Here is a 19,556-nt window from a genome sequence, read left to right as displayed (position 1 = left end):
ATAGTCCAGGAACTGGAACGAATCAGTAGGGTGAGAGGCAAGAACTATCAGGGGCCAGCCTCTGATCTGTCAGTCTCCAGAGGGAAAGCTGTGGCTGGAACTTGTGACTTAGTCTGTGATTGGTGAAGGATGGTGGATCTCCATCCCTATTGTTGCCTCTCTATTCCTGGAAGTCTTTTCTGGAAGCCTTTGTCATTCAAAGTGCTGCCTTGTGAGTATTTCTAGAGGAAAAAGGCCTTCTGTTTTAAAAAGTGACCCAGGCAGCACAGTGTCACTTCTACTAGGAGCAGTGATGTGTAAGGACAATTTGCTGAGAAGGTGGTTGGCATCTGCTTATCTCAGTGGGTGAAGAATGGCTTCTGACCTGTCTTCTGAGATGCCAAGGGTACATTTTGGGGATGGGGTTAAGGAATTATATTTTTATTTTTGAAAGATATATTTTTGTTAGTTTTCTTATGTGTAGTGTGTGTTTCTGCATGTGAGTACAGGCATCCTTGGGGGTCAGAGGTCACAGCTAGAGTTACAGAAAGTTAGAAGCTGCCTGACATGGATGTTGGGAACCACACTCCAGTCCTTTGGAAGAACAGCAAGTATTCTTACCATTCAGACATCTGAACAACCCTCAGATTTACATTTAAAAAAAATGGTAAAACTTATCAATAGTCCATAGGGAGGGCATGCTGGGAATTCCTATTTATTTATTTATTTATTTATTTGGTTATTTTATTTATTTACATTTCAAATGTTATTCCCCTTCCCAGTTTTCCCTCCACAAATGCCCTATCTCCTTGCCCTCCCCCTGCTTCTATGAGGGTGCTCTCCCATCCACTCCCACCTCAGTGCCCTGGCATTCCTCCAGGCTGAGTCATCATTGAGCCTTCACAAGACCAAGGGCCCATGCGGCTGGAGCCACAGGGCCTTCCATGTGTACCCTTTGGTTTGTGGTTTAATCCTTGAGAGCTGCAAAAGAACCACAACCACCACCACCACCATGAACAACAACAACAACAAAACCTACATGATAAAGGGCTTGTGTTGTGTTCCAGAGGTATAGCCTGTATAAAATAATCCAAGCTTTCCCCCCTCCCCCGGCTACTTTATTCCCATAAATGACAAGTCTGACACTAATTATTTATTAAAAAATGCTTGGTTCACAAGTCAAAGCTTGTTCTCCAACTTGCTCTTAATTACTTATCCCTATTATTCTAACCTGCATTCACCTACATGGCTGGTCTTACTTCACCTACATGGCTGGTCTTACCTCTGCTTGTCTCTGTCCCTCTTCTCAGCATCCCAGGAGGAATCTCCCCTTATTCTAACTTGAGGTCAGCTAAGTGGCTGGTTAATGTACATCTCCTCCTCAGATTTTCAGGGGAATCCCTTGACTATTCCCCAGAATTCTCCCTCCCACTTCCAGAAGCCCCACCTCCTATTTTCTGCCTCAGCTCATTGGCTGTAGGCTTTTTTTTTTTTTATTGACAGGTGATGCTTACTAAGAGATTCTACAAGAGCCCATCAAGGGAGTTATCAGGAACATGATGCAGTTGGTCACATCTCCTCTACAACTGTGAACCCCCATAGGCATAGCTTAGTTGACCCTGTAGGTCTTCTTGTGGTATTCTTGACCCCTCCAACTCCCTCAGTCATATTCCCTGACTCTTCAACAAAACTCACTAAGCTCTGCTTCATGTTTTGATATGGGTCTCTACATCTGTTTTCATTGGCTGCTGGGTGAAGCCTCTCAGATGACAATTAGCCTAGGTTCCAGTCTGCAAGCATAGTAGAATATAGTGCCAAGAGTTGACTGTCTCCCTTAGGGTGGGTCTAAGTTGGGCCAGTCATTGGTTGGCTATTCCCTCAATCTCTGCTCCATCTTTATCCCTGCACATCTTGTAGGCAAGACATAGTTTGGGTTGGCATCCCCTCCTACCACTAGAAGTGCTGCCCACCTACATGAGGTAGCCATTTCAGGCTCTATATCCCTCCCTGCTAGGAGTCTCAGCTAGGGTCACCCCGTATCCTCCTAGGAATCTCCCCTATCTTATCTCCAGCTTGTCCAAGAGATGCTGCTCCCTAAGTTTTACCTTCACTTTCTCCCAGCCCTCTATCCCCCACACCCGATCCCCTACACCTGAACTCCTGCCCACCTGATCCCCCACACCTGTTTCCCCACACCTGATTCCCACACCTGATTCCCTAACCCTGTTCTTCCCATCCCCATCCCCTTTCCCACACAGTTCCCTCTCTCCATCTGACAGAAACAGCTCTGATTTCTAATTTATGTCTCCTTCTGAGTGAGAGTCAAGCATCCTTCCATGGGCCCTCCTTATTACTTAGCTTCTTTGGGTCTGTGGATTATAGCATGGGTATCCTGTACTTTATGGCTAGTATCTACTTATAAGTGAGTACATACCATGGGTGTATTTCTGGATCTGGGTTACCTCACTCAGGATGACATTTTTTGTCAAGTCCTAGGTAAAATATTAATATCCAGATGGAATGTTAAGGCCTAGGTAAAAAGGTTTAGGTCTAGGTAACGTTAACCTGGCTAGCTTACCATTATAAGGACACATTTTTATTTTTCTACTGTTTCTAGGAAACTTTTGAATGCCAAGTTGATTACATATTCTGTTGCATTCTGTGCCCTTGGAAACCAATCATGATAGAAGTCAGTAGAACTGCTTTGTATAGTTACCTACAGTAAACTTGGACCTGAACCAAGCACCCAGCAGCATTTCCTGCACTAGTGTATAAGCTTCTATGATACAAGCCTCCCCTGGGATAGATACCAACCTAGGAGAGATGTCTGCACCAATATCAGATACTATTTATTTCAATAAGACTTCCATTTTGAGTAATGGCTTAGAAAATTTTAGTTCCCAAAATCTCCCTGAGAATTGACAACCTACTTGGCAGAAAGAGGCATATACTTGGGTAACTGACTGTGGAGCATGGGAGTGTAGGAGAAGAGGGGGGAGGGAAAGAGTCCATGTCCAGCCAGAGTTCCTCTTATGCTCTGGACAGGCAGACATGGGAGGATTGCTGGACACTTTACACTCAGCCCTGGGTGGGCATCTAAGCCACTGATCCTACATGGCAGGGGGTGGACAAGGGGCAGCCCCCAATACCAGGGGCCCTGGGGCAACACCCTTGTCCCCGGAGTTATGGGAGAGATGGCAGAGGGAGAGAGGTTCCCACGCAGGTAAGAGTCCTTAGTCTGGTCCATGGCTCAAGCACAGGAAGGCCTACTGACTAGAGATTAGAAACAGCTCAGTAGGAGACAGCCTATCCCATCGTCCAAGCACAGCAGACCTTGATGAACAGAGACAGTCTATGGTTTTAGAGCTTTATTGTAGAAAGTCGGGTGGGGGGGGGAGAGAATGTAAAAGAGAGAGGTAGACTGGCCATGGCCAAGAGGAGAGAGGGAGAAAGGGAGAGAGAGAAGAAAGGTTAGAGACTAAGAGGTTAGAGAGAGAGGTGAAAAACTTAGGAAGTAAGAGAGAGAGAGAAAGAGAGAGTAAGGAAAGTAAAAGCTTAAGAGAGTAAGAGGGAGAGCAGAGTAAGAGAGTGAAAGGAGAGCATGAGGTGGAGCCAAACAGCCCCTCTTATAGTGGGCTGATATCTTACTGTTGTTAGGTAACTGGGAGGAGCTAGCTTGAAGGTCAGAAGCTTGGGACATTGTCTACATGACTACTAGCCACATGCTTCTCTGTGGGGACTGTGGGGGTGGTAACTTCAACAGGATCCAGGGTTCCAGGAGACATGAGGAAATGGCTTCCATCCCATGTAGGTGAATTATCACTACTGGGTTTCTCCTGGGTTCACAACCTCAGCTCGACTGGAGACCAGACTGTCTTTGCATAGCCCACTGCCCCACAACTGATATACTGGGAGACAAGTTAAGACACGAATGTGAGGCAAGACAAGTCAAATCCTGGTAGACAAGTTAGGAAATGAATATTAGAGAGGGCAAGTCCATTGCCACAGCTGAATACCCCATCCAATGAAAGCAGGATACGTGTACGATAAAGACTTGTGCCTAAGGAAATCACACTGTTCCTAAATCCTGATTGGTGAACTAACCTGTCACAGGTGTAACTAGATCATGAGCTTATAAAGCCCTTTAGGACGTTAACTCTGGGTTCAGTTCCTGGATCTGGACCAAGGCCCTGGTTGAACAGTCCCAGGGTATATGCCCAGGAAGGATATAGCTTAGTCTCGAGGTAGAACTATTCCTAGTTTTCTGAGCAACCAACATACTGATTTCTGAAATGGTTGTGCATTTTTCTTTTCCCACCAGCAATGGAGGAGTGTTCACCTTGCTACTTGTCCTAACCAGCATGTACTGTTGCCGCAGACCCTCTGGGTCCCGTGCCTGCGTAGGAAAGAGTTCTCTCGAGCAGATGGGCAAAGAGTCAGATGGGACAGACAGAAACACACACAAGAGAGGTGTCGAATCTGAATGTAATCTCTTGGTAAAACATGAGACTATTATATTACAGCGAATATCATAAATTGTAAAACATAACAGATACGGTACATTGAAGTTTCCCAGGTGCAAGAGGAGTGACTTTAAAAAGACTATGTTTACTTAGAGATAAACGCTTGCTTTAGCCCTGACCAGGCAAAAGTTTTACACTTTGTTAATTGCTCCAGGAGGTTTAAATCTTGACACGCTTCAAGAGTAATGTAGTGTCACTGACCCCGAAATTCTCTAGGCCTTGTTAAATTTTATCTAGTTTGGAGAATTCCCATTATCAGGATAGTATATCAACTTGCTCTGGTGTGGAATGTAGTTTGTAGTAAATATTTCTATCTCAGTGAGACTTTTAGTCTCTTTTTGCAGATAACTGAGCTAATGGCTAGTGTTTTATTGTTTTATGGTAGAGCTAAATTAGTTACTGAATAGGTTAAGCTCCTTGCTGTTATCTGGTATCTTAGAACACTGGGAAAGGCTTTAGCTATGTTAGAATTCAATCTTAAAAGGCATTTACTATAAGGTAATGCTTAATAGAGTGCACGTGAGTCTATACATTAGACTAACGGTGAGTGGAGGATTAATATTATGATTTTTAAAATTTTGGGGAGAAAAAATGTCAGACTTCAGGAAGAGAGTCCTCTTTGAAACCCATTGCTTCATCGGTCAGTTTTCCAGCTTTCGCTATGTCAAACTGACTCAACCAAAGTACGTGACATACTGTCCCTTGTGTTTTTGATCTTCACTATACTGACAGGTGTAAGATGGAATCTCAGAGTCATTTGATTTGCATTTCTTCATCACTGAGGACACTAGACATTTCTTTAAGTGCTTATTGGCAATTAGAGATTCCTCTGTTGAGAATTCTCTGTTTAGATCTGTACTTCATTTTTAGATTAGGTTATTTAGTTTGCTCATGTTTAATTTCTTGAGTTCTTCATATATTTTGAACATTATCCCTCTGTCAGATGTAGGGCTGGTGAAGGTCTTTTCCCATTCTGTAGGTTGACATTTTGTCCTACTGATGGTGTCCTTTGATTTGCAGAAGCTTTTGAAATTCATGAGGTCACATTTATTGATTGTTGGCCTTAGTGACTGAGCTGTGGGTATTCCATATAGGAAGTTGTTTCCTGAATCAGTTTGTTCAAGGATATTCCCTACTTTCTCTTCTATCAGATTTAGTGTATCCAGTTTTACGTAGAGGTCTTGGACCCATTTGGACTTGAGTTTTGTACACTATTTTCATTCTTCTAAATACACCATTTGTTGAAGATGCTTTCCTTTTTTCCATTGTATGGTTTTGGTTTCCTTGTAAAAAACCAAGTGTCTCTAAGTATGTGGATCTATCTCTGGGTCTTTGATTCTATTCCACTGATCAATCTGTTTTTATGGCAATACCATGTGGTTTTTATTACTATTGCTCTATAATAATAGCAATGGCTTGAAATCAGGAATGGTGATACCTCCACAAGTTCTTTTATTATAGAGAACTGTTTTCTCTATCTTTAGTTTTTTGTTTTTCCAAATGAATTTGAGAATTTCTCTTTAAAGGTCTGGAAAGAATTGTGTTGGAATTTTGATGAGAACTGCATTAAATCTGTACAATGCTTTTCATAAGATGGCCATTTTCACTTTGTTAACCCTATCAATCCATGAGCATGAGAGGTCTTTCTATCTTCTGATACCTTCTACAGTTTCTGTCTTCAAAGGGTTGACATTTGTGCCACACAGGTCTTTCTCTCGCTTGGTTAATGTTACACCAAGATATTTTATACTATGTAAGACTATTTTCAAAGGTGGAGTTTTCCTGTTTCTTTTCTCAGTCTCTCATTTGTATTTAGGAGGGCCACTGATTTATTGTAGTTAACCTTGTCCACATCCACTTCACTGAAAGTGCTTATCAGCTGTCTAGGTGCCTTAGTGGAATTTTTAGAGCTACTCATATACATTATCATATCATCTACAAATAATGGTGTTTTGACATCTCCCTTTTCAATTTGTATCCCCTTGATCTCCTTTAGTTTTCTTGTTGATCTAGGTAGAACTCCAGGCACTATATTGAATAGATATGGAGAGAGTAGACAGCCTTGTCTTGTTCCTTATTTTAGTAGAATTGCTTTAACTTTGTCTCCAATTAATTTGATGTTTGTTATTGGCTTGCTGTAGATTATGTTTAGGTATGGAAATTTTACCCCTGATATCTCCAAGACTTTTATCATAAAGTGATGTTGGATTTGGTTAAAGGCTATTTCTAACAACAAATGATGTGATAGTATCATTTTTTGTTTTTTTTCAGTTTGTTTATATGCTGTATTACATTGATGGTTTTTTGTATGTTGAGACATCCCTGTATCTCTGGGATGAAGCCTACTTGATCATGGTGGATGATAATTTTGATGTGTTCTTGCATTCGGTTTGTTAGTATTTTATTGATTATTTTTGCATCAATGTTATTAAGGGAAATTGGTCTGATTCTTACTTTAGTGAGTGTTTCTGTGGATTTAGGTATCATGGTGACAGTGATCTTATAGAATGAGTTTAGCAATGTTCCACCTGTTTTCATTTTGTGGAAGTTTGAGGAGTGTAGGTATTAGCTCATCTTTGAAAGTTTGGTAGAATTCTGCACTAAAACCATCTGGCCCATTGATGTATCAGTTTCTTCAATTTTATTCTATATCTCCTGTGTGGATCTATCTCTGGGTCATTGATTTTATTCCACTGTTCAAATTGTCTGTTTTTATTGCAATACAGTATGGTTTTTATTATTATTCCTCTGCAGTACAGCTTGAAATCAGGAATGGTGATGCTTCTAGAAGTTTTTTGATTGTACTGAACTCTTTTCATTATCTTGGGATTTTTATTTTTCCATATGAATTTGAGATTTGCTCTTTAAAGGTTTGAAAAGAACTGTGTTAGAATTTTGTTGTGACTGCATTGAATCTGTAGATAGCTTTTGGTTAGATGGCCATTTTCACTTCATTAACCCTACCAATCCATGAGCATTGGAAGTCTTTCTATTCTCTAATACCTTCTTCAATTTCTTTTTTCAAAGACTTGTCATTTTTGTCACACAGGTCTTTTACATGCTTGGTTAGAGTTACACTGTGATATTATGTAAGGCTATTGTGAAAGGTAGTGTTTTCCTGTTTCTTTTCTTAGTCTGTCATTTGTATATAGGAGAGCTACTGATTTGTTGTAGTTAGCCTTGTTCCCATCCACTTCAGTGAAAGTGCTTAACAGCTGTATTTGTTCCCTAGTGGAATTTTTAGAACCACTTATGTATACTATCATTTCATCTACAAATAATGGTGTTTTGACATCATCCTTTTCAATTTGTATTCCCTTGATCTCCTTTAGTTTTCTTATTGCTTTAGGTAGAAATCCAGACATTATATTGAATATATATCCATATTTTAGTAGAGTTGCTATAAGTTTGTCTCCATTTAATTTGATGTTGGCTTTTTGCTTGCTGCATTTTCTGTTTGTCTATGTGCCTCATACCCCTGATATGTCCAAGACTTTTATCATGAAGTGATGTTGGATTTTGTCAAAGGCTATTTTCAGAATCTAATGATGTGATATGTTTTTTTCTTCCAGTTTGTTTATATGTTGTGTCACATTAATAGACTTTTGTATGTTGAGACATTCCTGCATGTCTGGGATGAAGCCTACTTGATCATGGTGGATGATAATTTTGATGTGTTCTTGGATTAGGTTTTCAAGTATTTTATTGATTATTTTTGTATCAATGGTCTGAAATTCTTACTTTTACGAGTCTTTGTATTTTATGTATCTGGGTGAAACTGACCTCATAGAATGATTTTGACAATGTTTTTTCTGTTTTCATTTTGTGGAATAGTTTGAGGAGTGTTGGTATTAGCTCATCTTTGAAAGTTATAGAATTCTGCACTAAAACTATCTGGCCCGTTGATGTATTCATTTCTTTTATTGTATCTTCTATTCCTGAGATTCCTTCTTCCATCTCTTGTACTCTGTGGGTGATGCTTGCATCTTTTGCTCCTGATCTCTTCCCTATGTTTTCCATCTCCCAGATTCCCTCAGTTTGTGTTTCCTTTATTGTTTCTATGTACATTTCCAGGTCTTGAACAGTTTTATGCATTTCCTGTTTGATTGTATTTCCCTGTATTTCTTTAAGGGATTTATTCATTTCCTCTTTAAAGGCCTCTAAAATCTTGATAAGATTGGGTTTACAGTCATCTTCTTCTGCTTTGGCTATGTTAGGATATCCAAGGTTTGCTGTGGTAAGATAGCTGGGCCCTGGTTGTGCTATATTGCCCAGGATCTTTCTGGTTGTGTCTTCATGCTATAGCCATCTGGTTGGTACTGGGGTTAGCTGGATGTTCCTGTTGCTGACAGGACTCCTCAGGGAGGCATGCAGAGCCTTTGGCCTGACAGTGGAGCTCAGGAAACAGCATGCAGCTCAACTATGCTGGCTGTGTCCCAGTTGGACACCAGAGGCTCACCTTTTATTTGTTCCTTGGCCACATGTGTCTCATTGTTTCAGAACTCTTCTATGTTTACTTCTATCACTAATTTTAAATTGGGACATTTATTTTTATGTATTTTCTTGATATTCAGTTTTTTATTGGATTTTTTTCTATTTACAATTCAAATGCTATCCCCTTTCCTGGTCTCCGCCCCCCAGCCCCCCTGAAACTCCCTCCCACCCTCCCCCTCCTCCTGCTTCTATGAGGGTGCTCCCCACTCTCCTACCCACTCCTGCCTACCCACGCTTGAATTCTCCTACTCTGGAGCATGGAGCCTTCACAGGACCATGGAGCTCTTCTCCCACTGATGCAATCCTCTGCTACATTTGTGGCTAGAGCCATGGGTGACTCCACGTGTACTTTTTAGTTGGTGGTTTAGTCCCAGGGAGCTCTGGAGGTTCTGGTTGGTTGATGTTTTCCTTCTTCCTATGGGGTTGCTACCCCCTTCAGCTCCTTCAGTCCTTTCTCTAACTCCTCCATTGGGGAACCTGTGCACAATCCCATGGTTAGCTGAGATCATCCAACTCTGTATTTGTTAGGCTCTGGCAGTGCCTCTCAGGAGACAGCTGTATCAGGCTTAGAAGGAGTAACAAAATATGAGAACAGATAGGGAGAAAAAGTATGGAACAGAGACTGAAAGAAATGCCATAAAGAGACTGCTCCTCCTGTGGATCCATCCCACATACAGTCACCAAATGCAGACAGTATTGTGGATGCCAAGAAGTGCGTGCCGTCAGTTTTGTGTTTGTTTTTTGTTTTGTTTTGTTTTTTCAAGTTCTGTATATGTTCTGGATAGTAACCATCTATGAGAAATATAAATGTTAAATAACTTTTCCTATTCACAAAGAACTATTTATTTATTCTTGTTTTTAACATCTGTGTGATCTGTGACCTGTTAAGAAAGTCTTCCTGTGCAAATGATTTTAAGTTTATTCTCCCCTCCCCTTGCCTATGAAATTCAGTGTACCTGATCAAACATTGAGATGCTTGCTCCAGTTGATATATTTGTTCTGTGCAAGGTAATATAGGTTCTACTAAGTTTCTCAGGTTGACTTCACATTCTTTCTTTAACCAGGTAAAGGGCTTTTGCTCCTCCTGCTTTGGCCCCCAGAGTACCTGGAGTAACAAGGCCACAGGATCAGCCCAAGTCACTTCTGAATAGTGCTCTGCTCAGCCTTTTTCCTTCACATATATTCCAGGGTGATCCTAAGAACGACTTGTGGATCTTTGCCCTCAGCGTGCTTCTGAGCAGCACCTTCCTCTACAACAGCATGAACACCATCAACCACCAGGCCCTGGAGCAGCTTCAGTATCCTTCTGGGATCTGAGCCACCATGTTTCATTGAGTGCTCTGGAATGAATATGGAGTCACTGCCCTGTCCTGTCACTATGTGGCTTTTGATGGGGCAGAGCAGAGTGTTTAGAATGATTTATTTTAATAAGAGAACCATGAGAGCGTGTGCATGAAGTCCCTTTTCCTTAGCCAAGTGCCAGTTATGTCACAGAGCTCACTGAGCTGATCAGAGCAAGGTCTTCCCCAAATCCTGATGGAATAAAGAATTCCACAGAGTTTGTGAGTTTCTTTCCAGACTTTGTCTGGACTGTTCGGGATTTCATGCTGGAGCTGAAGTTAAATGGGGAAGACATCACAAGTGATGACTACCTGGAGAATGCCCTGAAGCTGATCCCAGGTACAGGAGGGCTGGGGTAGGAAGGCTGGGGGGGGGTGTCATTTGCTGAGTGACTCCCATCCTTGGTGGAGTCTTCCCAATGGGATGGAGTTCTACAGAAATGATGCTAGGTCATTGGTTGATATTGTTTGGATGTGGTGTTTAATTTTATTTGGAAAGAGTAGAGCCTAAAGCACAGCAAAGTTATTCAAGGTGACATTCTTTTCAGTTTATACGTTAGCATCTAGAGTCAATGCATGCTCAAGTCCAGATGTTTGTACTGTCTGTTTTTGTGTTGTCCTTCCTTTAAGAAACCTTTGGCTGCCTAATTCTTCTTCATGAATTTATTGTATGTAGCCCATCTTAAAATACATTTCACAGAGAGATACATTGTTCTCCTTATAGATGAACACAGGTTTTTAATGCTGCCTTGATTTTCTTGTCTGCAAAAGCAGCTGCAACACATGTGTCTTCTCACATTATGCCTTCTCCATAGTCAGTATAGTTTTTCCCGAGTCTATTTGACTGTCATAGCTACCCATTTTTATTCATGCCACAGAGTCAGGATCAGTTATATTCATGGTCTGTCAACCATTGGCATGGGCTTTGTCAGCCCAAGTGTGAAGAAGATGGAGCCTTGTGAGTCACACCAATTCTGGAATGCTCACTGCTCTCATTTTCTGTCTGCTTTCTCTAAACATTGCACATGTAGTTGGTAGAGGGCTGCCCATGAAATCAGTGCAATTATTCATCTCAGAGAATTTCTGGAGTAGGCACAGTCTTACAATTTAGATATTTAAATATTGTTTAATTTTAAACAGGATGTTACTGTGTTGCCCTAGCTGGTTGGTTACTACTATGTAGACCAGATGGGCTGGCCCGGAGCTCACAGCATATCTCGTGCCTCTTTCTCCTATATATCAAGATTAAAGATGTGTGCCACAACCTACTAGCCCTTCCTTCCTTCCTTCCTTCCTTCCTTCCTTCCTTCCTTCCTTCCTTCCTTCCTTTCTTTTTGGAAGACAGGATCTCATAGTGTAGACTTTGGTAGCTTGGAATACCCTGTGCAGACCATAGTAGCCTCAAACTCATGGATATCCTCATAATTGTTGATGAAAAAGGTTAACAGCCCTGTATACAATTTTCTTCCTTGTTGAACTTGAGCTTTGTAACTAAATACTATAGAACACATGCAGGTACTAAGGCAGTGGTTACTCAGTAGAACAGATGATACATCTATCACCTCACATTGCTAACTTTCCATGAACAACTAAAATTGTTTCAGGAAAAATCCCAAATATATGGTCCAGGAGGTGACTCCATAGTTAAAGCACAGTCACCCAGGTGTGAGGACTGGAGGTAAGATTTCCAGAATTATTTTAATGCTGGTTGGATATGATAGTCTACCTTCAATCCAGGCCGAGGACACAGGAAAACTCTGGAGCATGGTGGGTAGCCAGACTGGCTGTATTAGAGAGTTCCATTTCACCTGAGAGACCCTTTGCCAGTAAGGTGGAGAATGACTCTTTCCATATGCACCCACAGACAAGCAGACATGCATACATACACAAGACACACATACACAACACATACATTCACATTTTCATGACTTTCTGTCTTAGTGTTACATATAGTTCTTTGAGTGTATATTTTACTTTTACAAAAATGAGTTCTGTGTAGCCTCAAAGTAGTTCTCCTTCTGTAACTATGGAGTCAATCTTAGATTTGCCAGTGTTCCTATTTTTAATACATGGTTATCTTTTAGTTTTGGCTCTTTTTTTTTTCTTGTCCTATAACTCTCTTTCTGGAAGGAGTGATTAGGCCAGAAATCAATTTTAGCCTCTTGTTGTTCAGTCAGCAGGACACCACAGCTACAGTATGCTTGATGCCATGTTCAGGTCTGTGGATTTCAGCCATAGGCTTCTCCACTGAAGTCAAATAACTCCTGAGATATTTGATCAGACTTCTATCAAGTTCAAACTTGTTTTATATGCAAAGAAGTGTTGCATATTATATTGTAAAGAGTCTGTAAGTGCAGAATATTTCAAGTAGATCAGGGCCTCCTTCATCTGTCCTCTGTGCTTAGGTGACTCCTGTAATTTTGTGTTTCCTCCAACACTAGGTGACAAACCCAGAATGCAAGCATCCAATTCATGCAGGGAATGTATCAGACTTTTCTTTCCTAACCGGAAGTGTTTTGTCTTTGATCGGCCAACGCATGACAAAGAACTTTTACAAAAACTTGATTGTATCACAGAAGAGCAACTGGATCCTAAGTTCCAGGAAGTAACAAAGGCTTTTGTTTCTTACATCTTCACTTATGCCAAGATCAAGACCCTCAAAGAGGGAATTAAGGTCACTGGGAATAGTGAGTTTTTTTGTGTTTTGTTTTGTCTTCAAATCACACTTCCTTAGTGAGTAGTATATGTTGAACTTATTAGCATATAAGTTTTTAATTTTATATACTATGGTAGTATGCATGTATCCCAATTCTGAAATGTATAGATTTTATAACTGTAGATTAGAAACCCTTCTTTAAAAGGATGGACCATCTAGAGCCTGCCATATCCAGGGTTCCATCACATAGTCAGCTTCCAAACGCTGACACCATTGCATATACTAGCAAGATTTTGCTGAAAGGACCCAGATATAACTGTCTCTTGTGAGACTATGCCGGGGCCTAGCAAACACAGAAGTGGATGTTCACAGTCAGCTATTGGATGGATCACAGGGCCCCCAAGCGAGGAGCTAGAGAAAATACCCAAGGAGCTAAAGGGATCTGCAACCCTATAGGTAGAACAACATTATAAACTAACCAGTACCCCGGAGCTCTTGACTCTAGCTGCATATGTATCAAAAGATGGCCTAGTCGGCCATCACTGGAAAGAGAGGCCCATTGGACTTGCAAACTTTATATGCCCCAGTACAGGGGAATGCCAGGGCCAAAAAGTGGGAGTGGGTGGGTAGGGGACTGGGTCGGAGGGTATGGGGGACTTTTGGGATAGAATTGGAAATGTAAATGAGGAAAATACCTAATAAAAAGTATATAAAAAAAAGAAACCCTTCTTTAAGAATGCAGACAACATCATTAGTATTTACAGTTGTAACATACCTGCATAAAATTCTTAACTGATAATAAAATCACCAGTGAAAAGGTACTTAATATATTATAGAATTAGTGTTTAAACCACTAAAGCTGATCCCTTCTACTTTTACAGGGGATATCTTGTATGTTATATGTTAGAATGACTATGTGAAATATAATTTGGATATTTAAATAGTTCCAATATAAACACTAGTATTTAAGCAAACTTATATTTTTATAATAACCACAGAAATAATGTGACATACCTTTCATATTTAGTTCATGCATATGTTTTCATTCAAAGTATTAAATACAAAATTACATTTTCATAGACAGTTGAATTTATTAGGTGAGGATGGATATTAATTTTTTTTAACATCCTGAACTAGAAAACCAAAGAAATAAAGTGAGAATAGGACAAAGAAACTGATAGCTTGCTGAAGGAGGTTTTGTGTGTTTGTGTGTGTGTGTGTGTGTGTGTGTGTGTGTGCATGTGTGTATATGTGTGTGCACATGAGTTGTTGTGAAAATTTTCAAAATATAGTTTTAACACCTTGGATCCCATTCACTATTATTTATCCCTTAAAATTCCTGATTCACAAAGGACTGGGTACTCTGGTGACAACCTATGTGAATGCCATCAACAGTGGAGCAGTGCCTTGTCTGGATGATGCTGTGACAACTCTGGCCCAGCGTGAGAACTCAGTAGCTGTGCAGAAAGCAGTCAACCACTATAGTGAGCAGATGGACCAGGAACTGAGGCTTCCCACAGACACTCTCCAGGAGCTACTAGGTGTGCATGCAGCCTGTGAGAAGGAAGCCATTGCTGTCTTCATGGAGCATTCATTCAAGGATGAAAATCAGCAATTCCTGAAGAAGCTGGTGGTAATCTCTTGATTGCATTAACTGTCATGGTGCTACCCTTTCAAGACTGTAGTGTTGATGAGCCTTCATTGGCCATATATGCATTAATTATTTAAAGATATGTGTTTCAGAGTATCATGAAGAATACAGTTATGAATGATTGCATGTCCCCTTCCCAAATTTCCGGTATTTTTATTCTAGTAATGTCGAACAGATGGAATAATGAGTATATAGTGTCCTAATTCCTTTACCCAGTTAATGTTTGTGGATTGTGATCCTAGCCAGGACATCTATAGTGCATCCTTGAAGCTGCCATAATCTTCTCTTCCTAAGACACTGTTTCTCACTGGAGTCTCTCTACAGCTTACCGTTCTTCTGTGGTACCTTGTTATATCATTGTGTCCTTGAAGATAGAATTTCAGGATGTGACACCCACAAGGAACCAGAGATTGTAGGATGGTCTTTTCAGAAGGTCTTGAGGACCAGGAACCGAAAGAACATTTAGTGTAGGCTTCCACATCTTTTTGAGCATCTGAGTTCAGGTTTTAGCACTTCACATTCCCGTGAGTTCTTATTACACTGGAATGCTTTCTCATCGGAAGTAAGTTGGCTCTCCTATGATGATTCTTGGAACTTTTTCCCTTCTATTCCTTAAATTTCGTCAGATCTCTGTACACTTCCCTTATAGGAATTAATAGGAGAGAAGAAAGAGCTTTTCCTGTCGAAGAATGAAGAGGCATCAAATAAATATTGTCAAGAAGAACTGGATCGACTTTCAAAGGATTTTATGGAAAATATTTCAACATTTTTTGTTCCTTGGGGACACAAGCTTTACATGGACAAGAGGGAGAAGATTGAACATGACTACTGGCAGGTTCCCAGGAAAGGGGTGAAGGTGAGGAGTGGGGAACATAGGAAAGGGGTGAAGTGAGGAGCAGGGAGCATAGGAAAGGGGTGAGTGGGAGGAGCAGGGAGTATAGGAAAGGGGTGAAGGTGAGGAGCAGGGAGCATAGGAAAGGGGTGAATGGGAGGAGCAGGGAGCATAGGAAAGGGGTGAAGTGAGGAGCAGGGAGCATAGGAAAGGGGTGAATGGGAGGAGCAGGGAGCATAGGAAAGGGGTGAAGGTGAGGAGCAGGGAGCATAGGAAAGGGGTGAATGGGAGGAGCAGGGAGCATAGGAAAGGGGTGAAGTGAGGAGCAGGGAGCATAGGAAAGGGGTGAAGGTGAGGAGCAGGGAACATTCCCAGGCTGTGAATGGGGTGAAGTTGAGCAGGAAACATCGAAACTTGATGAAGATGAGGGGCAGCGAGCATGGGAGTTTAGTGCAGAGGGAAGGGCATGTCATAAAGCCAGAACACACAACACTGCTTAAGAGGAGTCAGAGTACATGAAGACTGACTGGTACCTTTAGCTTTATGTTAGTGTTGGTGACCAAAGTCAGGGCTTTGCAAGGCAAGGCAAGTGCTTTACCTTGACCATGCTTGGTGCAAAGTGGCTCCTATTTAGTATGAATTCTTAGAAATATTCTCCCAAAGCATTCTGAGTGATAACTGTATAAGTCTGTCAGGATGATCTACCTATGCAGTAGTGAGTGTAATAATATAGCAAAAATATTACTCTGTTATTGCCAGTGATACCATTGTAAGTACTTTCTTTAGACCTTTCTTTAGTTATTTAAATGCACTGAGCAATGTTCCCACTACTGTGCACAGTCACACATCTCTACCACAAGGCCTGGGCAGCTAAAGTGACTTACCTATGAATGAACACAAACAGCAAGATCAGAAGGAAGTAGCTAATATGCACCCATGCAGTATTTTACAGTGGAATACAATATCCAAAGGCTTCATAAGTTGCAGCGTGCACAGCTGCACATGACATGGACAGGCTGCATCTTATTGGATGCAGGCATCTCTAGCAGAGGTTACTGGACTAAGCCACAGAGCAGGAAGTATCCAGGGCATCTGAAGAGCTTTTGCCATCTGCAGGCTTCACTGTGGCATTTAACAATGAGGCACAGTGAGGACTCTGGTGAGTCTCATGGGTCCTCACTCTCTCAGGATTTATCAGGGTTCTTTGCTCCCTCTTGGTCCTACAGGCAAGTGAAGTCTTCCAGAGCTTTCTGCAGTCACAGGCCATCATCGAGAGTTCCATCTTGCAGGCAGATACAGCCCTCACTGCTGGGGAGAAGGCCATTGCAGGTACAGGAACATGTCTCTTGGCTCTCAGGAGAGGTCAGATTCCTACCATGGCTTTCTGATGGAAGCCATAGTAAATCCATGCCAGATCAGTCGCTTTCTATCTTTCTGTGTATGCCCAATCTGTATGCCACAGGCAGTCTTGGCTGTGTTTCAGTCACATGGGCAGGGTTTCTCCATCACTGTCAGAAACATGCTCTGCAGGTGAGGACCAAGGGGCAGTCTGGTTTCCTATGCTCCCTTTGAGATTTGAATTGTTCTCTGGGTTCTGGAATGTTGACATTTTACTTGACCCATCACTTTCTTCTCTCCCGGAATCTTCCTGGGGCAGAGGAACGTGCCCAGAAGGTGGCAGCAGAGAAGGAGCAAGAGCTGCTAAGACAGAAGCAGAAGGAGCAGCAGGAGTATATGGAGGCTCAAGAGAAAAGTCACAAGGAAAACATAGAGCAACTGAGGAAAAAGCTGATGCAGGAGAGAGAGCAGGACATCAAAGACCATGATATGATGCTGAAGAAGCAACTGAAGGTGGGGCTCTTCATCCTCCTGGTGGTTCTTATTCCCCAGGCAATGGGAGAAAGTTGTCAGCCAGGTCACATGAAGAACACAATCATAATATATTATCGCTAAGGAGTACCACCCCCCCGATTGTTATATAGTCTTTGAATTTTGCTCTTTATGTAGACTCTGGGGACATCAGGATTTCTTTTGCTCATTCAGGGTTTTAATGACTACAGTGGTTTGGCTTATAGACTTGGAATATTTAAAATAATTTTATGAGGGTTCACTAAATAAACTTCCCAAGCAGGCAGTGTATTAATTTCAGCAACTGGTCTGGGTTGTCCAGGTCATCAGGCACCTGCCTGTCCCCAACAACCATACCCATCCAACCCCAACCTCCTCAGGATGATCTATGTTGACATTAAGCTGAAGAAATGTCCAGTCTCATAGGCACAGTGAACCAGCAGCTTCTGCAGGTTCTGTAGCTTTCCCCGGGGTAGAGAGCATGCTGGAAGAAGCACTTGACATTGGAGCGATTTCCATTGTCCATCTGCAAGTGAGATGGTAATCAGCTTGTTCAGTATCCAGTGAGTTATCCCCCATCTGTAAGATATAGTTATCACACGGTGTAAGTCGGTTGAGTGCTGTGCAATCAGGCCAGTGACATTTTTTGGGCATGAGCATAAGCACATCTTCACAGCTCTGCTAGCATCGCAGCTGGAACAAACATGGTGGATCAAGATTAGTAAAGTTTCAACCCTACTTCCTCATAATGTGTAGGTCTATCTTTCGTGCATCTTCTTCATGGTAAGGGAAAATTTTTAGGAATGCACTAAAGATCGCTTGCTAAAGTTTTGAAACTTTAAGTCATACAATGTTGCGACTTGGCACTATTTACTTCTTTGTTATGTTCACTGTTTTAGGATCAAAAGGCTTTCCTTGAGGAAGGATTTAAGAAGAAAGCTGAAGAAATGAACAAAGAAATACAGCAACTGAGAGATGTCATCAAGGATAAGAAAGGAAACACTGATCGAATTGAGGACGCTCTCTTAAATGGATTTTCTACAGTTTTTTTTCATTACCTTTTCCGTTATCTAAAGCATTTATGATTGAGTCCTTCACAATTGTGGAAATGATAGACTGTGAAATACACTTTGTTTCATACATGCCTGCAAAGACAATGTTAGCCTTTAGAGGACACATTTTTGAAATGAGTCCTATGGAAGCTACGCAATTAGTAATTACATGTAATTACTGTTGGCCAATTTGACTGCATATAGAATCAGCAAGGAGACAAGGTTTATGGTACTCCTATGAGGACCATGTAGCCCAGGTTAGCTTATGGGGGACTCTCTCAGGTTAATATTGTAGGAAACCCATCCTACGGGTGGGCAGCACTGTTCCTGTGTACTGAAGAAACAGAGAAAGATGAAAACAAATGGCCCTACCACTTGTGGCTTCCTGACTGTGGATGCAATACAACAAGCCAGCCTCGACTTCTCTCAGAATGTATTCTCCAGCCTTGACAGAGTGTATCATCATGATTCATAGACCACAACAAACCCTTTCTTAAGTTGGTTTTGTGAGGGTATTTCATCTCAGCAAGAGGAAATTCATTGATATCATAATTGTGATAATCCCGGAAACTAATTAAACATCACTTGTTTGATTGGCAGTGAATTTCAATATGACTTGGTCTTGGAGTACTATATAGACAAGAAACAAATGCCAGTCAAGCTATCTGTAAAATGATCTGAATTGAGCTAAAATATATCTTAAAAGTAAAGTCAAAACACCATACAACTGTGTGATTATTATTAGAAATGCTACTATCCCATGCAAACATACAAGAACACAAATGAAATGCCCTCTGGAAGATTAGTAAAAAACCTAGTCTACTGGCTTCATCTAGAGAGATTAAGTTGGAGTCAAAAGTTGAAGTGATGTGTGCATTCCATGATGTTCTCAGTCTTACACATTTCATGAAGAGTGCTGGGAAAGTGACAGTGATATTGACAATAAGTTAAAACTCACCACTGCATGATGAAACATCTGCTTCTAGAAATGGCATAAGCCACTAGAATTCACCCAAGAACAAGACTTGAGTACCAGGAAGCATAATATTTGCAGCTTAATGATGTTTTCCTTTAAGGCTTTCCATTTTTAAAAGTAATTTAAATAATGCATTTTTTTGTAAAGCCACATATCAAAATGTTATTTCAACAGGCAATCAAAATAATTTATGCATGCTTTTTAT

The 19,556-nt window shown here is 41.2% G+C and overlaps 1 protein-coding gene across 2 annotated transcripts in view; it reads left to right on the top strand.

Moving 5' to 3' along the window:
* The window catches only part of LOC147005319 (guanylate-binding protein 6), a 77,168-nt gene extending 58,066 nt beyond the window's left edge, over positions 1–19,102 (top strand). For both annotated transcript variants that reach the window (XM_085836954.1, XM_085836953.1), the window contains exons 4-11: positions 10,185–10,294; positions 10,480–10,676; positions 12,778–13,023; positions 14,345–14,625; positions 15,293–15,499; positions 16,702–16,804; positions 17,133–17,326; positions 18,223–19,102. In XM_085836954.1, the coding sequence (XP_085693080.1) occupies positions 10,185–10,294; positions 10,480–10,676; positions 12,778–13,023; positions 14,345–14,625; positions 15,293–15,499; positions 16,702–16,804; positions 17,133–17,326; positions 18,223–18,408 (1,524 nt within the window). In that variant the 3' untranslated portion in view covers positions 18,409–19,102. The remainder of the gene's footprint in view (positions 1–10,184; positions 10,295–10,479; positions 10,677–12,777; positions 13,024–14,344; positions 14,626–15,292; positions 15,500–16,701; positions 16,805–17,132; positions 17,327–18,222) is intronic.
* Positions 19,103–19,556: the final 454 nt, after the last annotated feature.

The sequence above is a fragment of the Mus caroli genome, unplaced genomic scaffold (assembly GCF_978045245.1).
Source record: "Mus caroli unplaced genomic scaffold, Mus_caroli_1 scaffold_4, whole genome shotgun sequence".
NCBI lineage: Eukaryota > Metazoa > Chordata > Mammalia > Rodentia > Muridae > Mus > Mus caroli.
This window is presented reverse-complemented; position numbering and strand designations above follow the sequence as displayed.